The sequence below is a fragment of the Cyclopterus lumpus genome, chromosome 9, assembly GCF_009769545.1.
Source record: "Cyclopterus lumpus isolate fCycLum1 chromosome 9, fCycLum1.pri, whole genome shotgun sequence".
Lineage (NCBI taxonomy): Eukaryota > Metazoa > Chordata > Actinopteri > Perciformes > Cyclopteridae > Cyclopterus > Cyclopterus lumpus.
The window spans coordinates 17200232-17219723 of record NC_046974.1 but is presented as its reverse complement, the minus strand read 5'-3'; the positions used below and the strand labels follow the sequence as shown (position 1 = coordinate 17219723).

The following is a 19492-nucleotide window of genomic DNA, read 5'->3' as shown; positions in this document are numbered from 1 at the left end:
TGCAATAAGAGGAATAGAGCTGGTATTTTTAATCTTATTTTAAAACCTGAAAATATATTTAAATCACTGATAAATTATCTAATCTTTAAATCACTGCCGTACATTTAGCAGTAAAGATCTCTTGTCAGATCACTTCGCTTAATAGACTGAAACATATCCAACCTGGCAACGCCACGACGCTCTCCGGATGTTCCTAAAATACCCCGCCCCGTTCTTTAAGACGTCCTTCTTTCCCCTAAATGCAGCCTGTCAGGCAACACTTTCCCTCAGACTGTGTACAGCCCAAACATGCTTCGTCAATTACATGCTTACGTTTGGATTACAAATGGATAATATTGAAGTACGTACTGTGGTTGTGGTTTAATTCAGGCAATATTAAACAAGGAAACATTGTTAATAATTAGCCAGGGATAGACGTTGTATCTGTTAGACAAAACTCAGGAGAAAGAGACCCCAAATATCACCAGCAACCCGCCAAATTGTACAACTCTTACTGTTGTTTTATGGCTAATCTCTCTGTTGTAACGTTAGCTATCTGATTATTTAAACGGATTGGTGGGTTACTATCAGGTAACTGTAACGTCAGTTAGCTACATTGTAGTCGACTGCCGTTCCGGCTAAGTCGCGATCGGTCAAAGATATCAGCAGTTAGTCTAAATGTTGTTGTTGTACATCTCAGCTGAAATTGTTCACGAGCATTAACTAGTGTTATCATAACATTAAGGTGAAGTAATGTGCAACTAGCTAAAGTCTTAGCTTATGTGGACAATGTCAACTAACTTAGCATGTCTAATTTATCGTGTTTCAAGTAAGCGTGAGAGCGAAATCATTTTGAGATTAAAAATAAAAAAGTTTTAAAGGTGTTCCTCTATGTACTTTAGCTCGTCGAAATGGCGATCTGGAGCGACGTTGAACTTCTGACCAACGAGGATACAAACAATGTCCGCTTCGGCAGTGCGTCCAAGGAGGAGAATGGAAGCGGCTTGTATCAGGTGGATACACTGGTCAACATCTCCACTGCAAATGAGGTAATGGTTGTCAATATTTCCATGAATGTTACAAGAACTCTTGTAATCTAACCATGTTGTCCATATAAAGTACGACAGTAAGTCAATAATAATAATATCAGTTACATCAGTTTGTCAGCGATGAGATGAAAATGCTGGTTCTTGCAGGTGGAGACAGACCCCCGTCTCTCCTCCTCCAGTGGGTCAAACTGGAACATTGTTGTTGCTGACAAGACAGTGATCCTGTTTGACCAGAACTATCAGACCATCCTGCTGCATCTTCATTTTGGTAGGTTGTTTGTCAAATATCAGTTTGTGTCCTCTGAGATGGTCGTTGTAGCTGCACTCATATCAGTGGGTCCAATATTTAAGATGACAGATGGACGCTGCTTTCTCTGTGTCAAGGTTGCCTTTATAATTTAAACTAAATACATTTGAAGATATTGTTCAGTCGCATGCCATATTTCATCATCCCGTTTGTATCTATGTAGTTTCACCTTTCTGGGTAACCTCTGTACATTAATACCTGTTTTTCAGAAACTGATGTGGATGCCATTGATGTATGCCTGGAAGGACAATTTTTGGTGGTCTGTGAAAGAAATGGAAACCTTCATTTGATCCATGTGCCAACCAAGAGAATCCATCTCACCAGGGTATGATTTCTGTTTGATATCTATCAGGCCAAATAGTGTAAGAATACATGAGCTGTGATCACTTTGGGTCTGGCTTTGAATTGTTATAGGATAGTCGTCCTTTTAATGAGTTTGTGTTGCACGTGTTTCACTTATGTACTTTAACATGTTGTTTTATTGTCTGGGTTTGTAGGCGTTGGTAGAGAAACCATCCAGTAAAGATGAGAAGACATACCGCTATCTCATCGTAGAAGAGAACAAGGAATCCTTAGGTAAATCTTTATGAATATTATACAATTTCTGAGAAACAAAGGTGTATGTGTACAAACCTGAAGGAATTTCTATCTCTACCTGAATCTTTACGTACGTCATCCAAATCTGAATCTTTAATTAATGGTGTGTTGCCAACTTCTCAGATGTTTTTTGTTATTTTTTTGTTGACAGGGATGTACCATGTCTTCCTTCTCGTAGAGGATGGGTTTTTCCACATTACAAACCTTGCATTGGCAAAGATCGAGATAGGTATCCAAACATCATGTGTGTTAGACTGAAAGTTTTATTGGAGCCATTGTTTTGACTAAACATTTATTCATTCATCTTTTGTTAACACAGCCATTGAAAACATGGATCTGGGAGCTGTGAATGATGTAAGTTAAGTTAACTTCTTATTTTTACAGCAGAACTCTTTGGGTCGGCTGTAGCTCATGGGGATGAGTGGTCGTCCCATAACCACAAGGTAGCCGGTTTGATCCCCACTCTCCCCATAGTTGCATGTCCTAGTGTCCTTGAGCAAGACACTGAACCCCCAGTTGCTCCCCAGGCGCTTCACTGCAGCTCACTGCTCCTTAATAACTAAGAATGGATCATATGCAGAGAAGAATTTCCCCAAGGGGATCAATAAAAGTGTACATTTGTATTTTTTCTATTTTTTCTCTAATCACATTATTCCTCAACTCAGCTCGAGTCGCTCATCAAGATAGACTTCTGCTCCACCAGTGATTACCATGACGAGGGCTGCAGTACAGCAGTGATGTTCAATCTGGGCTCTGAAATTCACTTAATGATCGGGGTCAGTGTTATTCATTTATTTACCACCTGCAGCTATGATACATTGATTAATTGTGGATGACAGCATAATGGGCGATGGTACGTCAAATATGTGTTGTTTTCGCCAGTCCCTCCCTTTTCTTACTGTGCTGTTACATGTCTCATTCAGTATGTTTTCAAGCTGAAAATGAAACCAATGTTTACCATTTTATTAAGACACACTTTAAATGAAGCTTAAAATAGTGTAAATAAAACCTTTCTAGGAATGATAGTTACTGCTTATATAAAGCAGTAAAACAACATGTATTTCTTGATGTAATTTGTCACAACATTAACTTCACAGGGGGACAAAGAAAGTATTGTGACTCACTGGATGATGGACCCTCATCAGGGCAAGATGTGCCTTGCTCACTCTATCAACGACAGCTTAATTCCAGGTACGGTCTTGCCCCAATGTTCAGTTCATAGTTACACTATCTTAATACTAAACATGTATTACCATCTTCATATTTATCGTTTAACTTTGTTAGTGAAGAACATATAAGTGGGTGTGTGTATATATAGTGAATCAATGTATTGAGGAAAAGAGAAATGATAAGAAATAGAGACACAATATGATACAGTTGCACAACAAGTAAAACAGTTAGAATGCCTCTAAGACTAGATTGTGTGAGGGTTGTTAAATACGTTCTCCTTATATATTTACTTCAAAGGTGTGAGGAGGATGGAGGTGGTGGAAAATCACTTGTATATTCTTGACACTGAGGTGAGTTCAGTACTATCACCTGTAGCTGTTGGAAGTACCATTGCATGAGGTTCAATCAAACGTATTTTCAGGTTTAATTACATACAATATGGATGGCTTGTGTTTTGTTTTTTTCCGGCTGTAGAATGCCCTGAGCCTTTGGGACCTACATTTTCTTGTCATGATTCACTGTTGGCAGGACCTTGCCATTCATGACTTTAAACTCACTACAGAATGTGGCTCGGCCTCCATGGTGGCGTATGTATCTATGTTTTATCAAACAGTAGCTGTAGATATACAGAGGAATGTGCCTCAATTAAACAATGTTGACAATTGAAATACATCTGTTTGTGTTACAGCCAAGACAAGGGCAGCATGAAGATGATTACACTAACAAATCAAGACAAGAGTCGGGTAGCAGTGCAACTCCTTTTGAAGAAACTGTAAAAGATGATTACTATTATTATTATTAAGAAGTCCTTTTCTAAACTTGATGTGCTGGTTTTACTTTTTTCAGATCAACTCACTGCAAATACGATGTCTGCCCTCCATGACTATTTGCTACTCTCTGGATGTTTCCTCAGTCTCCTGTCTTGTCCAGACAAAAATAAACATGGTAAACAATCAACGCTTGTAAACTTGTTATATGGACGGATGGATATATGGACGTGCTATTTCTGGATGTGAATATGTCTGCACCTTGAAGTCAGTTGTTTTATCCTCTGCTTTCAGGATACAATTTATTTAGTTGAGGGGATTTGTGAGAACCCAGAAAGGTAGGACATGTTTTAATGTTCAGCCAGTACTCAAACGATATGGTGAATGTTTCAAAATATTAACTGGTCTTTTTCCCCCTGCTCTCTATCAAGTAGTCGTGGAGAGCCCATATCTGCTGTGGTTGTCAGATGCTTCACAGAGGCCTTGCCTGAGAACAGGTACCTCCATTTTAATGGGATACATTTCCACATCAATTGCGGTTCACGTATTGTATTTGATGTCAGTATAATTTGACTGACTAAGATTTTTCTCTATTCTCAGACTTAGCAGACTTCTTCACAAACACATGTTTGAGGAAGCTGAAAAGTTTGCCATCACATTTGAGCTGGATTTAGAGGTCAGTGAAAAGTGCAAAATTAATATTTGACCAGAGCAGAAATGTACAATATGATTGGTACTTTAGAATGGTGGTGCAGCTAGTGGTACATTACTTCCTTAATTGGGGCTATACAACTATCAATCCTATTTTTGTTTAGCTTGTGTACAAGGTGAAGCTTGACTTTGTGCTGGAGCAGCTGGCCTCTGCATCGGTGGGTGGCTATGGACAGGATGTGTGGTCTGAACTTGTGGAGGAGGCCAAGACCAACCTGATGAAGATCACAGTCAGTCTAATTTAATTTTACACTAATTTTACAAATGTTGATAGGCTCAGCCCCTCACTAATAGAGGTTATTTAACCCTGAATTGTTCCCTGTAGCTGTGTCTACAGTGTATGAATGTAACATGATTGTAAGTCGCTTTGGATAAAAGCGTCAGCTAAATGACATGTAATGTAATGTAATATTTGTTCTGCATTTCCTAGGATGAGCAGTATGTGGTGGAATACTGCCTCAAGGCTCCGTGGCCGACCTTTGAGACGGCAGAGAAGATACTAAACCATGCTGCCACACGATACTCCTCCTTACAGATCCAAGAGGCCCTGGCCAGGCTGGCAACCTTCTGCAGCCTACACGGCCCAGATAACTTCAAGTAAAGCAAAGTCTTAGTGGTCTCTTGTGTTGTACAATACATGTTTAATCATGTGGTTTGTTCATAATGTACACGTATTTGTTATTTTAGTAAGTTATTCTGTCATCCATAGTGGCATCGCCTGGATTGAGTTTTTGAACTGCACTGACAATTTAGGAGAAATTCTGATCCACCTGAGAGAGGGAGACATGAAGGGTGCACAACTCATTTGGCTGAGATATGAGGTAAAGACAGCTTCATGCACTCCATGAAACAACACTAGGAGAAATATATTAGTGTCACGGCCAGTTGTGATGTTTACTCTTGGGTTTGGTAACAGGGACCGATTGCAGCCGAGTTTGACGAGAGCAACCTCGAAGCCGTGCTCAGTGCCATCCCAGAGGATCTGCCATCCCAAGACCTCTGTCTTTGGTTTAGGGCCGTTTTTGTTCCTTTTGTGAGAAGAGTGCTTCCACCAGGACAGGTAGGAATCATTGCTCATTTCAAAATATGGTGCTATGTTTCCAGTTGTAAAAGTTGTATGATGTGCCCATAGAAAATCTTGGCGAGATGGCTGGAGCAGAGGGCACGGAATCTGGAGTTAACAGAAAAGGTAGAAAGAAAAAAGCCTGAAACACTTAAGGCCAGGCTAAAATAACAATGGTGTATAATGGGCAATAGCAACGCGCATAGCTTCAATTGGTTGTATAAAAGTAAAAAATTCAGTTTATTGTCAATTCATGTACCAAACATACAGAGGAATGAAAAAATGTTTCACTCCAGCGGTGAGGCGCATAACAGATAATAAAGTGTCAATAGATAAAACATTGTATAGTAAGTACATGTCAGTCACAATAGTTAAACCAATGTTTATAACTGTAATATGTTGTTCCAGGGTGCTTGGCCCCAGAACGGGTTGGACTTGGCTGTGGTTGGACTCCCTTCTCTCTGGACATGGATGAAATCTGTCAGTTCGACACATTGTTCTCTTTCCGCTATACATTTATGTGCCTTCACAATCATGGTTTACCTGTGGGAGCTAATTGTAGCTGAATTATAGTGACATAACACAGTCAATCTATGTTTTATCTTTCTTTTTTTTAGGATGATAATTACGGTGCAGAGGAGGTGGAGAGCCTCAAGTCCCTGGTGTCCAACCTCCGTCGGCTCCTTGACCTCAACCAGAAACACAACTGCAGACTTTCACTTTCAGTCTTTGAGAAGGTTTGTCTCTTTTTTTCATGACATATTTGAACTACATTTGAGTTTCAAGCAAGCTACTGATATCTTCAGCAGGACACACTTATTTGTATTAACCTGCCGGATTGTATGAAAATAATGCATTTAGGGGACATGTTGAGGGGGTTTTGTGTTGTTGTTCCTATCTTCAATATGTTCTTCCTTGTGAATTTGAAAGGGAAGTGTTCGTAGTGTCGCATTCTTCATGCTGGACAAAGTTCCGGCTCCAGAGCTGATTGCAGCCACAGTGGAAAGCAGTATCCTGCCGTATACTGAAGAGCATGCGATTCCTTTAGATGAGCTACTTTTCCAGTACATCAAGGTAACAGTCCATCACTGCCGACCCCACTGGGAACAGACGTTTCATTTTCCAAATACCTGATAAAGATTTCTCCTCATCTTCACTAGGATCTGCTGGAGCGCTGTAGTTCTCAGACCACAACACTTTTCACAGAATGGGAAGCCAAAGCAGTGGCTGTGCTAGCTTGTATGACTGATACAGACGTAAGTTTCTGTAACACCATTACACATGCAGTTCATGACATGTTTAAAGGTTTGTGAGTGCAAATACTTGTGTGAAAAACAGCCTTAACGGCAACCGATTAACAAAAATCGTCAAGATCAATACATTGTGTACCAAGATTAGCGAAATCTCACATTATTGTATTTACTACCAGCTGATGGTGGATGCTGTGCTGGAGATCATGCAGAAAACTGTAGTGCCCTGGAGTAATGTGGTAGAACAACTGGTTCAACAGTACCTGGAGATGGATGGACCAAAGTATGTTCACATTGTCATCACCATGATTCTTTTCATACTGTAAAATTTGGCAATATTATGAGTTTCGATATCGTTTTTTATTGGCTGATGTATTCCCCAGACAAGGGCTTTTAAAGGAGAGTTACCATCTGATGGAAATCAGGAAACTTCTCAGGGGCTATGGCATCCGCAACTTCGACCTCTCCAACAGCACTCAAATTATGGTAATTTTGATCTCATTTATTATGTGACATTTGACTTCAGCGGTGCCTTCGTATGAGCCTTGTGTCATATACAGTATATTTTCCCAGACGCTGATTAGATACATTCTGAAGCAAGACTTGCCAATGTCTTTAGAAGACTCCCTGACATTAGCTGAAGCTCACAAACTTCCAACCTTGCAGATAAACTACTTGTATCTCATAATGCTGATTGGCCAAAGCAAGGTATGCTCATCCACATGGAAACATGAAATCGCCTAGATTAAATTGTTTCTTTTAATGTTTCCATGGCATACTGATGCAAAGTATGTTATGCTGCTTTTTAGACGGAGGAAAGCATGACTGTCCTGAAGAGGCTGTCCTCTGCAAAGGCAGAGTGTGTGATCAAGCGTCTCACTTCCTGGGCAAGGCTGCAGCTGGAGGACAAAGACCACATATCTGATGAGGTGAGGAGAGGGAAGATGTTATGTGTCTGAAATTAAACATAATTAGCATTTCCCGTGCTCATATTCCCTGCTTAATTTAGCAATTTCCAGACTACTGAAGTCGTATTTTGTCGCATTTTAAGAATAAGAGCTAGTTTTTGCTTAGCTTTAGATGTCATTAACATTACACCTCTGCTGCAACTAAAAGTTGATATGATATAACAGGATTTTCCCTGCCTGGGAGCCTTTCCCTCAGCGCCTGTGATCGCAGTTGAGATTATGCTTACGCAGCTATAGGAAAATATTCCTTAAAGTAGACCAGACATGAAAATTAAATCAAATGGAGCTTCAAGATCTGAACATAATAGAACAGCATTATGGTAAGCATGCATTAATTCTGACATTTACAGTATATCTCAATTCTTCTCTGTCTTCCACAGCACAAGAAACACCAGATGGTCATAGCTCAGGTGATGGTGGAGGCTCTGAAATACCTGTATGTAATCCAAAAACGTAAGTACAATCCTTATCGCTCTGACCTCCACGCGTTGGATGAGTTAGGAAAGTTTGCATGGAGCAGTAAAACATCAAACACTATATTAACCTCAACACTATATAAGGGCTTTTGGGGGGGATTTTGTGTCATGTGCAAATAGTCTGGCAGAAGATGCTACCAATAAAAGGCTGAAAGAACTTCAGCAATATTGAAATCAAAGTGCAGTTAAATATACTGAAACAAAGTAAACCAAGCAAAGTGGACCAATAATATATATTAGGCCACAAATGTGATATCCAAATATTATAATGACTCTAACACATGTAATAATCAACATTTTATTATGATATTGATGATCAAATTTAAACAGGTTTCATGTCCTCTGTAGATGATGCTCTTAAAAGCATGGAGTGTGAAAACAACCTCATCATGTTTAAGGCGATCGCCCACCTACAGGTAAGTTTCATTTAAGGAATGTTTTAGGTGTTATTATTCCATCTGTTCTTTCATCATCTTCTTCACCGGCAACCTCTTTATTTGTTCCAACAGGAGGACTTTGATGTTTTCTTCACCCCCTCAAACTATGAGGATCCAAACATCAGAAAGCAAATCCAGGAGCATCACATCACAGCCTATGAAAACACACATGGCCGCCGTTCATCTAAGAGGAAGGCCACGCCAACTCCAGTTGTGGCTAATGACCCCGATGGCAAGACCAAGACCATCTCCACAGAAGCTGGCTTGCGTCGTCTAGGGAGGCAGCTGCAGCGCACCGAACAGGAGCTCTGGTCGGACTTAGCCCTGCGAGCTCTCGGGGTGGGCAAGGTGGACAAGGCCCTCAAGATCCTCAGGTTTGCGTGTGTGTATGCTGTGCCGTGTGTATGAATCCAGGAGTGGCCTTGCTTTAGTTTATTTCCCCCTTGAGTTCTTAGTGAAACTATAGAGAAATTGTTTTTTTTCATTCAGATTTTTAAAAAAACATCCCTGTCCAGTGATGCACATGGAGAATCTCTTATGTTTTCTTTCTCCTCTTCCTCCATATTTTCAGTGAGCTGTATGAACACCACTATAACACCTGTACAGGGAAGGTTTTGTTCACTGCTGCCAAGACGTTATGCCAGATGCTGGAGGCAGATGTACCAATGGTGCTTCCTGAAGACATGGACTTGCCAGCAGTCATCCATGAGCTTGCCTGCCAGGCTATTGCTACGTGCCACTCAGGTAAAAAACGCTGCAAAATCAATTATGTTCAACCACATTTTATGTTGGTTAATCAATAGCTATTGTGCGAATCACTGCCGAATTCACAATTCAACTATTAGATTTGTAATCGTTAATTTGTTGTAAGCTTGCAGATAAAATGTAAAACCCTTTTGCTGTTAAAACTAGACTATAAATGTATCCTCAGTCTCATCTTAAATGTGAAAATGACCAATTGTGTACCAGTGTACTCTCCCTGTATTACCATGAATCTTTTGCTTCAAGTAAACTCTTTAAGTTCATATTTTAAATAATAACTTCTGCAGATCTACTCCTGGATTGTCTGGAGCTTTGCAAGTGCACACGGATAGCTATGGATGTCTATCATCAGTGTCAGTTATCAGACAACTATGGCTTCTTAGCCAAGGTCAGTATCGTATCTTTCTCCATTCAATGATACTGTGTTTACTTTATTTTACTCTGGTTTATGCTTGATATGTTATACGATATATATTCTGCAGACATTTAAATTGGATGTCTTATTTTGCAAGTTAGTAACTGGGAATCTTCCTGGTGAAATCTCTAAGAGGATTTAGATAATAATAGTTTATTATTTAACATAGTTTTGTTTTGATGTTCTTCAATTGCAGTAAAAGACTTCTTGTGTTGTTGATGGTAGTTCAAATTGATTACAAACGTACAACTTTACAAAATTGTGAAATTAGCCAAATGCATATCACAAATGTTTGTGTCATGTCCCAGGATTCGACCTTGGAGACAGAAAAAGATCCACATTCTCAGTGGACTTTTCAGGATGTTTTTAGTGAAGACTGCATTGTTCTGGACCCAGTTTCTGCGCTTCCAGTCCAATATGAAATTACCAACTGTTTGCTTCCTGTTTCTCTGGGTAAGATGCTCAAATTAATCATCTATTCACCTTTGATAGTCTCCAGCTAACTGGTCTCATCAGCTTATCACTAATCTTGCAGATATCAAACTGCACCCACTGGACTGTTCCTGTCTGGTACACTGCTCATTTGAAGACGGTCTGTACTAAAACTTATATTTCATTGTTTCTCGTTGGAATTTGTCATTTTCAAAGTTGACCATGTGTCTTGCCTGGCCCACATACAGGTTCAAACTACCTGCAGCCCCTCTTGGGTCCCCTGGCCAACATGTTACAGATGTTACAGGAGTGCAGTCAGCTGGAGCTGGCCCTCAGAGTGCTGGTCAACTCATACGGCAGCTGCCTGCAGCACGTCACCTCTAATGTTATGAACATCAATCTTAGTGTCCAGGTATGGCTGCAACATATCCAGAGGTGCTATCGGTGCCACCGCCATGTGTTTCTGGATCAATTGTACCGTTATTATAGTAATAGCTACTTGCCAGTTAGGCCGAGGAAAGATATTTTGTAATGTGTATCGTGATAATGTCACAGTAAACTGTTTACTCTTCTTTCAGCTTTACGATTCCCAAGAGCTTAAGAAGTACAATGTATGCTTGAATAATCTTCGAAAGACAACTACTTTGTCTCTGAATGCTGTTGCTGTGGCTCTCTTAAACAAGGTGAGTCTGCTCAGACTCATGTCATGAGATGGTAGTCGCCAATATACTGCGTTTTAGTATGCTTTTAAATCACTGTATCTCTATTTATATGGGCTGCAGGTGTTCAACTGGAGGGTGGTTGATTGTGATTTGGCTATTGGCCTCTGTACACTCCTCTCCAAAGCAGAAGTCTTCAAACTACTGTGGAAGGTTATTGACAACACCTGGCAAAACTATAACAAAATCTTGGTAGGCAATATGTTCACTGTTCTTCTGTATGTTATCGTCAAACCTTTTTTATTTTTGATAATTAAAATTGTCGTTGGCTGCTTTAGGCTGTGGCCAGGATCGGGGCTGATCTCTGCTGCTTGTACGGGGAGGCAGAGGAACAAGAGAAGTTTCTCTCTGTCATCACTGATGCTGAATGGGGCATCAAGCTCGGCAAACTGGAGGTGTGTGGATGAAAACCACTCGCATTTCTATTCACAGTATACTTCACGAGTTACTGTCCCTCTTGACTTGACATTTAACGTGACTTGGCATTCACCATGCTTGCTCCTGCTCGGCCACAGATATCCATCCAACCAGTGTTCCGTCAGCGGCCTGAGATGAAGAGCAGACTGATTCCTGACTTGGTGAAAAACCAGAGAATCACTCCAGACATTATCCTCCAGTACTGCAGGTCCGCTGCTCACTCTACAATGTTAAATTCTTCAATCTATATCAATGCATTTCCTTTCCGGTCCAGAAGTGTCCCGGGCGGTCTCGTATGGGCTCGTATTCTGTTCCTTCCTGGGCTCACTCTCTGCTCCCGTCTGCAGCACCTTTGGTCTTGACCGTGACAGTGTGATCAACCAGTACATTACCACCTTACTGCTGCTCCAAGAGGACGAGGAAGCCGCAGGTGACCACGGCACAGGGCAGGAAGAGATGCAGCCTCTGTGTCATGCAGACGCACTGGAGCGAGTCCTGCAGATTATCCCGATGTTACACAACACCAGCGAGCTCACCGACAGTCTCTGTGCTGCCATATTCAAGGTTTGTGCATGGGGGGACAAACTAGAAGAGGGGGTCCTTTTAGTGTTAGCATGAAGGCTCTGTGTTAATAGTTTTCTAACCTCTTTTACATAAATGACATTTCTGATAATTTCTAATTTTGTTTAAATTTCACCCAGAGGCTCATCCAAGACAAATGATTCAAGAAAAACGTACAACACAAGAGTGCTTAGTTAATAGTAATCATGAAACATCAAAAAGCTATATCCACATCCTTGTTATGGTGCCGCAGCTCCGTTATTTTCAGTTTCCAAACCAATTACTTGAATTTGGTCCAGAATGACATACAGTATAGTACTTGGTTTAGAACTGCAACGGCAAACACTGAAAGCACTTTACTGTCGTAGTTAAGTAAGTATTACTTTCTATCCCGAACTAAATTCAAGCTATTCACCTAACTTGTAAAATGCATTTCTTGTACAGCTCAGTCCGTACAACTATGAGAGGATCGAAGTAGTGCTGAAGATCATCGAGGCTGCGGATGAGAATGTGACGACCTTTTCTGTTAGTCAGGTAAAAAGACCACATGTGTTTAAAAGCAGAATTACTTCCTGGTCTTCAAAATGTATTTTGCAGACAAGCAACCAGTGTATTGTAATCCACAGGCAATGGGCCTCCTTCAACACCTGAAGTCCTACAAGCGCGTCTCTCCTACCTCGGATGTGGAGAACACTTATCTTCTGGAAAACAGCCAGCTGCCAAACCCGCACTCTAACAGCAGACTGCCCTTCCACCTGCTTATGCAGACCAACCATTACTGGAAGATTATCTGTGAGTCAGTTGTCTTATTTTCATTCTAAAATATTATAGCTGACAAACTCAAAATATTCTGATTGCATTATATGTGATGGAGTAGAATCTTAAAGGAGGAATTATTCTAAACTCATTTGAGGTCCTAACATTTCAAATATTTTACACTTGTTACTGTGTTTAACTTCTTTGTGTAGCTTCTGTTGGCAAATCTGTCATTTGGATGTATCAATATTTAATGAGTTAATGAGATATGTTAAGACTTAAGAAACTAAAATGTTTTTCTGTGTTTAGCTCCTGAGCTCACTGAGGAGACCTTCCCTACACTTCTTTTGATTAGCAAACTGATGAAGGTAAAGCACACTAATCTAAAAAGTAGCCATGATCATATAATACATACACGTATAATATATAATCATGAAAATGATAGATTTATCCATAAAGTTTGACTGTTAGTCAAACCTACCTGTCTCATTCCAGGTGAGCCTTGACAAGTTATACATGTCAGCCGCAAATCATGTGTTTGAGAAGAAGATGAAGCCTTTACTCTTGGACCAGAGGAAAAAGGGTCAGGGGCATGGCTGCAATAGTGAGACTTTCAAGGTAGCCAAAACCATGATGAAGTACATCCACTGCATCCAGAGCCCGGAGTGGGCAGCTGCCACCGCCCACAAGATCACCCAGGAGCTGCCACCAGGTCTGACCTGCAGATTATACACTGCCACGTCACTCTGTGTGTGTTTTCTCTGGACTGAATGGTGTCCTGTTCTCCACAGGCCATGAGAAGACACATTCTCTTAGGTTCTGTTTGGCTCTCGGAGAGGCCTGGCTGAAGGATCCAAACCTTGAGGTCGATATAAGTGATTGCAGAAATCAAACAGTACACATTTGACATCTTTCACATCTTTATCTGGTTAGTTTTTCATAATCTGGTTGGTTTTAATCTACTGCCCTATAATTCTGAGCAGGAGGCAGCGCGGGCCAGAGGGGAGACATTTCTGTCCAAGCTGAAACTGCAGTTCCAGCGCTCGGCTACTGAGAATACCTTGATAACCAGCCAGCTGAACAGCCCAGAGCATCTGAAGCTGACGGGGCTGCCATCCAGGCTCATAGTGGCCCTGTATGAGCAGAGTGGTGTGGAGCAGCGCTACAGAGAACCAGGAGGTCAACTGTATCCTGGTGAGCATGCTTTGATACAGCAGTCCGCTGGAGAAGCTGAAGTATTTAAGACCAGCTTCATGTGATGAAGATGGCGACTGGATTAAAGCGCGTTATATCGTCCATTTAGCTTTTCTCTGCTTTGTACGACATTGAATTGTTTAACTATCCAGTATCAATTATTTTCTACTTATTAATATTACTATCTTGTGATCATAATGTGGGCTAAACATTTTCAATATGTTGTAAGTGGGACAAAGTCATCAGCAGTGGTGAATCCTAACTTGAGCATTTACCTCTGAGCAGATATACATGCAGTGGTTAAGGAAATAGCCACCATCAACAATGTGGATCTCCTGAATATCCGTAACATGATGCTGGAAAAATGGATCTGCAAAACAGGCCCTGCTGTCACCAAGGTCTGTCTCATTGAGTTTATTACCGAATTTCTATTTGCTAATCACTGTTTCTGTTTGTCTCCTGTTAATCTGCTTACATTGTGTTTTTATCACTTAGTCCTTTGTGTAGAAATTTGATAAAACGTGTTTTTCTTTGATAAAGGATATTAGTAATCATGACTGTGTCAGCGAGGAGGATCCAGACTTAATGAGGTAAGACATTGCCTCTGAATACCCTTCTATTATGTTTAAAAAATGTTTTAATTCAATAAAAAAAGAAAGCACTGTTTTCTTTTAACCCTTTTGAATTGGTGCTTAAATGTAATAGTGAGAGATCACTGATCACTGAGATCAAAGAACGTCTGTTGAATTTAATTATGAAGTAAGTTTATCTATTTGTCGAGTACTTGTAATGTACTGTACAGCACATACAGTTTAAAACTGACAGTTGCCTCTATTACTCGTACAATTATCTTTCCCTGTTTCATTTGACGGGCACAATGATTTGGCCATGAGTTGTATCAGCGACGTGTGTTGGCTTCTCTGTTTATTGTGTTTACTTGATGCCCTCAGGGTGGTGTACATGCTGCAGTCTTGCCCAATGGAGGATGCTGTCCGTCTTCTAAACCCGATCCTATCTGCCAAAACCTGGGTGAGTCATAAATTAGAGTGAGTCAAAATTCTGTTTCCGGAGAAAGGGACTAATGTCTGTTTGTTTTTTTTGTATTTCCTCCTGTAGCCTCTCAGCACTTCTGGGCCTCGTCTAACCTTCTGCCATCAGACTCGAGCTCTGCTTTGTCTCGTCCGTCTCGCTGATTCTGCCACTCTGGAGGCTCGGTTGCAGATCCCCAAGACCAAAATACAGTAATGGGAAATCTGTTTGATAGTACTGGTGGAATAATTAATTGTTAGTGTAAGATGTGTTAATGTTTCTGTATTTTATACTCCCATGCAGATATTACATTAAGTGCTACATCTTTGTCTCTCAACTGGAGGCATTAAACATCCCTTACACTGTGCAGTCCTTCCTCAGTAGCCCCAAAGAGGGCTTGGTTAAAGGGCTGTGGAAGAACCACAGTCATGAGCCGCAGGTACTTTCTAACTTAAAACATTTAAACTATTCCAGCTAGTTTCTTCATTTAGTTTCACAACAAAAAAATGTACATAATTAGAAACAATGAGAAATGTTGCACACAAACTGCACGCAGGAAAACTGAAGCACCTTTTGTCCTGTTAGGCGGTGCAGTTGGTGGCAGACCTGTGCTTGGAGTATCAGGTGTACGACCATCAGCTGTGGAACAGTCTGCTTCAGAAGCTGCTGGCCTTCAACTTGGTGAGAGGACGTGCACCAGAAAAATATTTGTCCATTTTGTCCATTTTGATAAAAACATAATTGAACGCAGTATCTCACACGTGAATTGTTGAAGGGGACTTTGAATAAAGACTGCTCGGTTTTGCACTTCAAAATAAAACCGTTGGTATGTTTTTCCCTCTCAGATCAGCCACCTCCAGAAGGTGCTAGAGGCGGTCGTGGCTGTGCCTGCTCTGTGGGAGGTAACGTCAGACTTCATCGCTGTTATTTTAATAAAGGAAAATAATGTTGGTATTTCCTCTGTTACTTTAGACACATTTAAAGTAAAGTAAATTAAAATGTGGTCCCAAACTGTATATGAGAAATGTCGTCAGTTTCAAAATATATACAAAGAAAAGCATCAGAACCAGGACTCAAAGTCGGCCAGTTGCTTTTATTTAATTGTGACAGTCGAGATATAGATGGGAAATGTGCTGTTAAATGGCAAGTGACCCCCAGCAGACATCCCAGAGGTGGAGCCAAAAATAAAAACGGCTCCAACTATCACTACTACAATATGACAAGTGATAATAGAGAAGAGGTTGCAACGGTAATTTTAATTACTTTATTTTCTTCCCAGATTTCCAGTTTCTCCAGGACCTGGAAGAGTATGCTACTGGCACCTTTTGTTTCAGGTACTGACCTTTTTATTATACAATGTTTTGGTAGAATAATTGTTATGGATTGGCTCGAAGGTTGTTCATTAAAATGGTTAATTTTGATATCCACGTTTGCACTGTTCATCCTTCCTGTCGGATCTGTCTCGACAGCCTCGGTGCCTCTGAGTCCTGATCAGCAGGCAACACTCTACAGAACGTTTGTTCTCCTGCTCAAGTATGTTGCTCCTCGTATTCAACCATATACCAATTTTCCATTTGCGTATTACTTTCATGGACTGCTAGTGCTAGAATATGAACATTGTGTTAACGTTTTGAAACCATATCATCATGTGACACTTTAGTCTGTTTCATGCACATGGGTTTGATTTATTGAACTTTGGAATTTGTTCAAAGAAAAGCAGTGATTGCGTATATATTATGTCATATTCTCTTTGATGTTTATTTTAAACGTCCTGACACTCATCTTTCTTCCCAAGGTGCCCTTTCCTGTTGAATCTGGACCTGATAGGAATTGCCAATCGCTTTGCACAGTTCAATCTGCCAGCCTTTGCCCTGGGAACACTCCTTCTCATCCCCTGTGCCATGAAAAAGGCTCAGCAGATCCAGGTGAGTAACTCCATGTCAATACAACAAGTCAGGAGGAATCGTTTGGAAGATCTGTATCTGTTAGGCCCTCATCACGATCACAGTGTCACACCCATCCCTGTGTTTTCTGTCCGTTTCCAGGGCTTTCTGTCAGTGTGTAACCCGGTCGCTGTCCTTGAGCAGGTGGAGGAGCTCATGAACACTGGGGAATTAGCTGGAGTTCCCTCACAGGTTAGATGTCAGTTTAGGTTTTACCAACTCAATCGGCTTAATTCAAACCTTGCACTGAGACTAAAACATGAAGCTCTTTCAGCGCTTTTATTTTAACTGAGTTTTTTCAGCAATTTCAAATGTTTAACTACATCCTGTAGTTTCTACATAACAGCTGTTGTTTTAACAAATCCTGTAACACAATATGTATATAGTTTTTATATGTGTGTATCAGCATCAGTAAAGCTGTGAACAAGGGAACTAGTTAAGATAATGTAAACATGTTAACTGTGTTGTCTTGTTTTGAAGTATAAAACAAAAGAGATGTCTGGTGCATTAAAATATATTTTCTTTTGTGCAACCTTTTTTGCCATTACTATTAGTTTCAACTATATTGTATTATATTATGACATTATTGCCTCTATGATTCCTCAGATCAGGGAGACTGTATTAACCTTTATCAGCCAAAATGGACAACACCAGAAACTGCTGAAGACCAAACACTTCAAGCATCTGAAGCAGCTCATTGTGTCGAATGGCCGACCTAACCAGGTGAAAGAGTTGGTGGACTACCTGATCAGTCAGAACTGGTACGTTTTTGTTTGTTTGTTTGTTTATTTTTGTGAGGGAAGCAACATGAACGCCGGTATAAAGAACAAGTTTCTGTAACTTACATGTCCTAAAATAGGATCAAAACAGGATAAGACTAATAAACAAGCTACTGTTGTCTATAACCAGAAGTACAGCAGGTATGCACAACATGCAACACATTGCAATAAATAGAAAAAAGGTCAGCATTTCTATTGCCAGCCATCCGTTCAAAGGGGGGAGTGATGTTTTAGATTGATCTGACATTTAGGGGCACGGTTTCTTCTAGCACCACATCTGAGTCTGTAGTCTACGTTACATTTAGTGACATACTGTATGTGGGCTCTACCAGGAATTACAGTTAAGGTGGTAAATGTTCCTCTCCACAGTTTGCCCAAATACAACATTACATTACATTATTCAAGGCGAAGGCGGGGGTCGCCAGTTTTTCACAGGGCACATATATAGAGACACACAACCATTTACGCTCACATTCACACCTATGTGCAATTTCCATGTCTTTGGACTGTGGGAGGAAGCCGGAGAACCCGGAGAACATGCAAATATCCCACATCCCACGTTGCCACAGGGAGAACATGCAAACTCCACACAGAAGGACCGCCCAGACCGGGAGCCGAACCCGGGCCCCTCTTACTGTGAGGCAACAGTGCAGCCCTCAAATAATATATGGAACAGAGTTTTTCCAGCTTTACATCAGACTTATCCGGGGGAGGCCCGGTCCGAGTGTGTTTTGTTTACACATTTCTCTTCCAGTCTTGTGTAACAGCTGACCACCACCTGCTGTCTCAAGACCTTTGACCTATAATGACCAAAGCAAAAGCCCACCGTATGCATTTGACCTTTTCAAATGTAAGATTTTAGTTCTTCACTTCATATTCTGTGCCCTCGATGGACTGGCGGCCTGTCCAGGGTGTCCCCTGCCTTCGCCCTATGTCAGCTGGGATAGGCTCCAGCGCCCCGCGACCCTAATGAGGATAAGCGGTATTGAAAATGGATGGATGGATGGACTTCATATTCTTTTTTATCTGCTTTTCAGTCAGGACGATGCTGACTCACTCGCTCGTGAGTACATGAAACACTGCATCAAAGAGGGAAAGCGCTGACTAACGGTTCCCCTTCACCGAGCTGCCTGAAGGTAACTGAAGTTGATATTTTGGACCCAGTGTAGTCTGGGATACAGGCGAGACGTATTATGTTGTTGTTGTCGTTTAATGAGTTGTATTAATCATATTATTGTAGTTCAAATTGTGTAACTTTTGTATTTCACCATTATCAGTTTGATTATTGATCTGTAATAGAAATATAACATATGTAATTCTACTTTTTTCAGGAGTTTCTCAACATGTAACAAAAGAATTCTGCAGCTGTATTTATATATTCTTACTTTGTCTCTCTTGGGAAGAGATGCAATATTTGCACTTCTATCTATATTTCCATTGTGCATGTAATATTTAGAATAAATGCTTTTCTTTATTGATTGTGTAGTGTAATTCTTGAAAAAAGATATAAGAAAAATCAATAATACAAACATGCGGTAGGTCAGGTATGACAACAATTTGCAGCTGAAAATAAATCACAATCATTTTAAGAGTCTAAAAATAAATAAATAAATAAATGTCTTATGCTGTGTTCACACCAAACGCGGCGTCCAGACCTCATGCAAAGTCAATGCACAGACGCGTTTGACGCGAAAAGGGGGCGTGGTTTATC

The 19492-nt window shown here is 40.7% G+C and overlaps 1 protein-coding gene across 6 annotated transcripts; it reads left to right on the top strand.

The window, feature by feature from the left end:
* The first annotated feature begins 232 nt into the window (after window positions 1-232).
* Window positions 233-19259, top strand: kntc1 (kinetochore associated 1). 6 transcript variants are annotated; one of them, XM_034540629.1, is made up of 62 exons: window positions 233-340; window positions 882-1028; window positions 1176-1296; window positions 1545-1660; window positions 1833-1911; window positions 2084-2161; window positions 2252-2286; window positions 2598-2708; window positions 3030-3123; window positions 3400-3452; window positions 3577-3689; window positions 3791-3845; window positions 3949-4047; window positions 4164-4207; window positions 4304-4366; window positions 4470-4545; window positions 4685-4810; window positions 5011-5177; window positions 5290-5401; window positions 5497-5640; window positions 5713-5769; window positions 6052-6123; window positions 6261-6380; window positions 6574-6717; window positions 6804-6899; window positions 7073-7176; window positions 7277-7379; window positions 7467-7601; window positions 7703-7822; window positions 8242-8314; window positions 8668-8753; window positions 8847-9148; window positions 9346-9518; window positions 9824-9924; window positions 10260-10404; window positions 10487-10543; window positions 10632-10795; window positions 10962-11066; window positions 11166-11294; window positions 11381-11497; window positions 11618-11727; window positions 11867-12083; window positions 12525-12614; window positions 12707-12872; window positions 13146-13204; window positions 13332-13548; window positions 13628-13701; window positions 13820-14030; window positions 14316-14428; window positions 14571-14620; window positions 14981-15059; window positions 15147-15271; window positions 15363-15498; window positions 15645-15740; window positions 15905-15961; window positions 16339-16393; window positions 16529-16592; window positions 16855-16984; window positions 17105-17194; window positions 17609-17763; window positions 18819-18917; window positions 19113-19259. In XM_034540629.1, exons 1-61 carry the CDS (start codon window positions 305-307, stop codon window positions 18883-18885), a joined length of 6633 nt encoding a protein of 2210 aa, XP_034396520.1. In that variant the 5' UTR covers window positions 233-304; the 3' UTR covers window positions 18886-18917; window positions 19113-19259. The 6 variants fall into 6 exon arrangements, with proteins under 6 accessions (XP_034396520.1, XP_034396521.1, XP_034396518.1 ...); XM_034540630.1 differs by having other exon boundaries at window positions 4301-4366; window positions 8686-8753; XM_034540627.1 differs by having other exon boundaries at window positions 4301-4366.
* Window positions 19260-19492: the final 233 nt, after the last annotated feature.

Coding starts and splice junctions, on each gene's coding strand:
- kntc1 (XM_034540627.1), top strand. CDS start 305: ATGCTTACGTTTGGATTACAAATGGATAATATTGAA. Junction 4,546..4,684: donor CATTTGAGCTGGATTTAGAG/GTCAGTGAAAAG, acceptor ATTTTTGTTTAG/CTTGTGTACAAGGTGAAGCT. Junction 7,602..7,702: donor TGCTGATTGGCCAAAGCAAG/GTATGCTCATCC, acceptor GCTGCTTTTTAG/ACGGAGGAAAGCATGACTGT.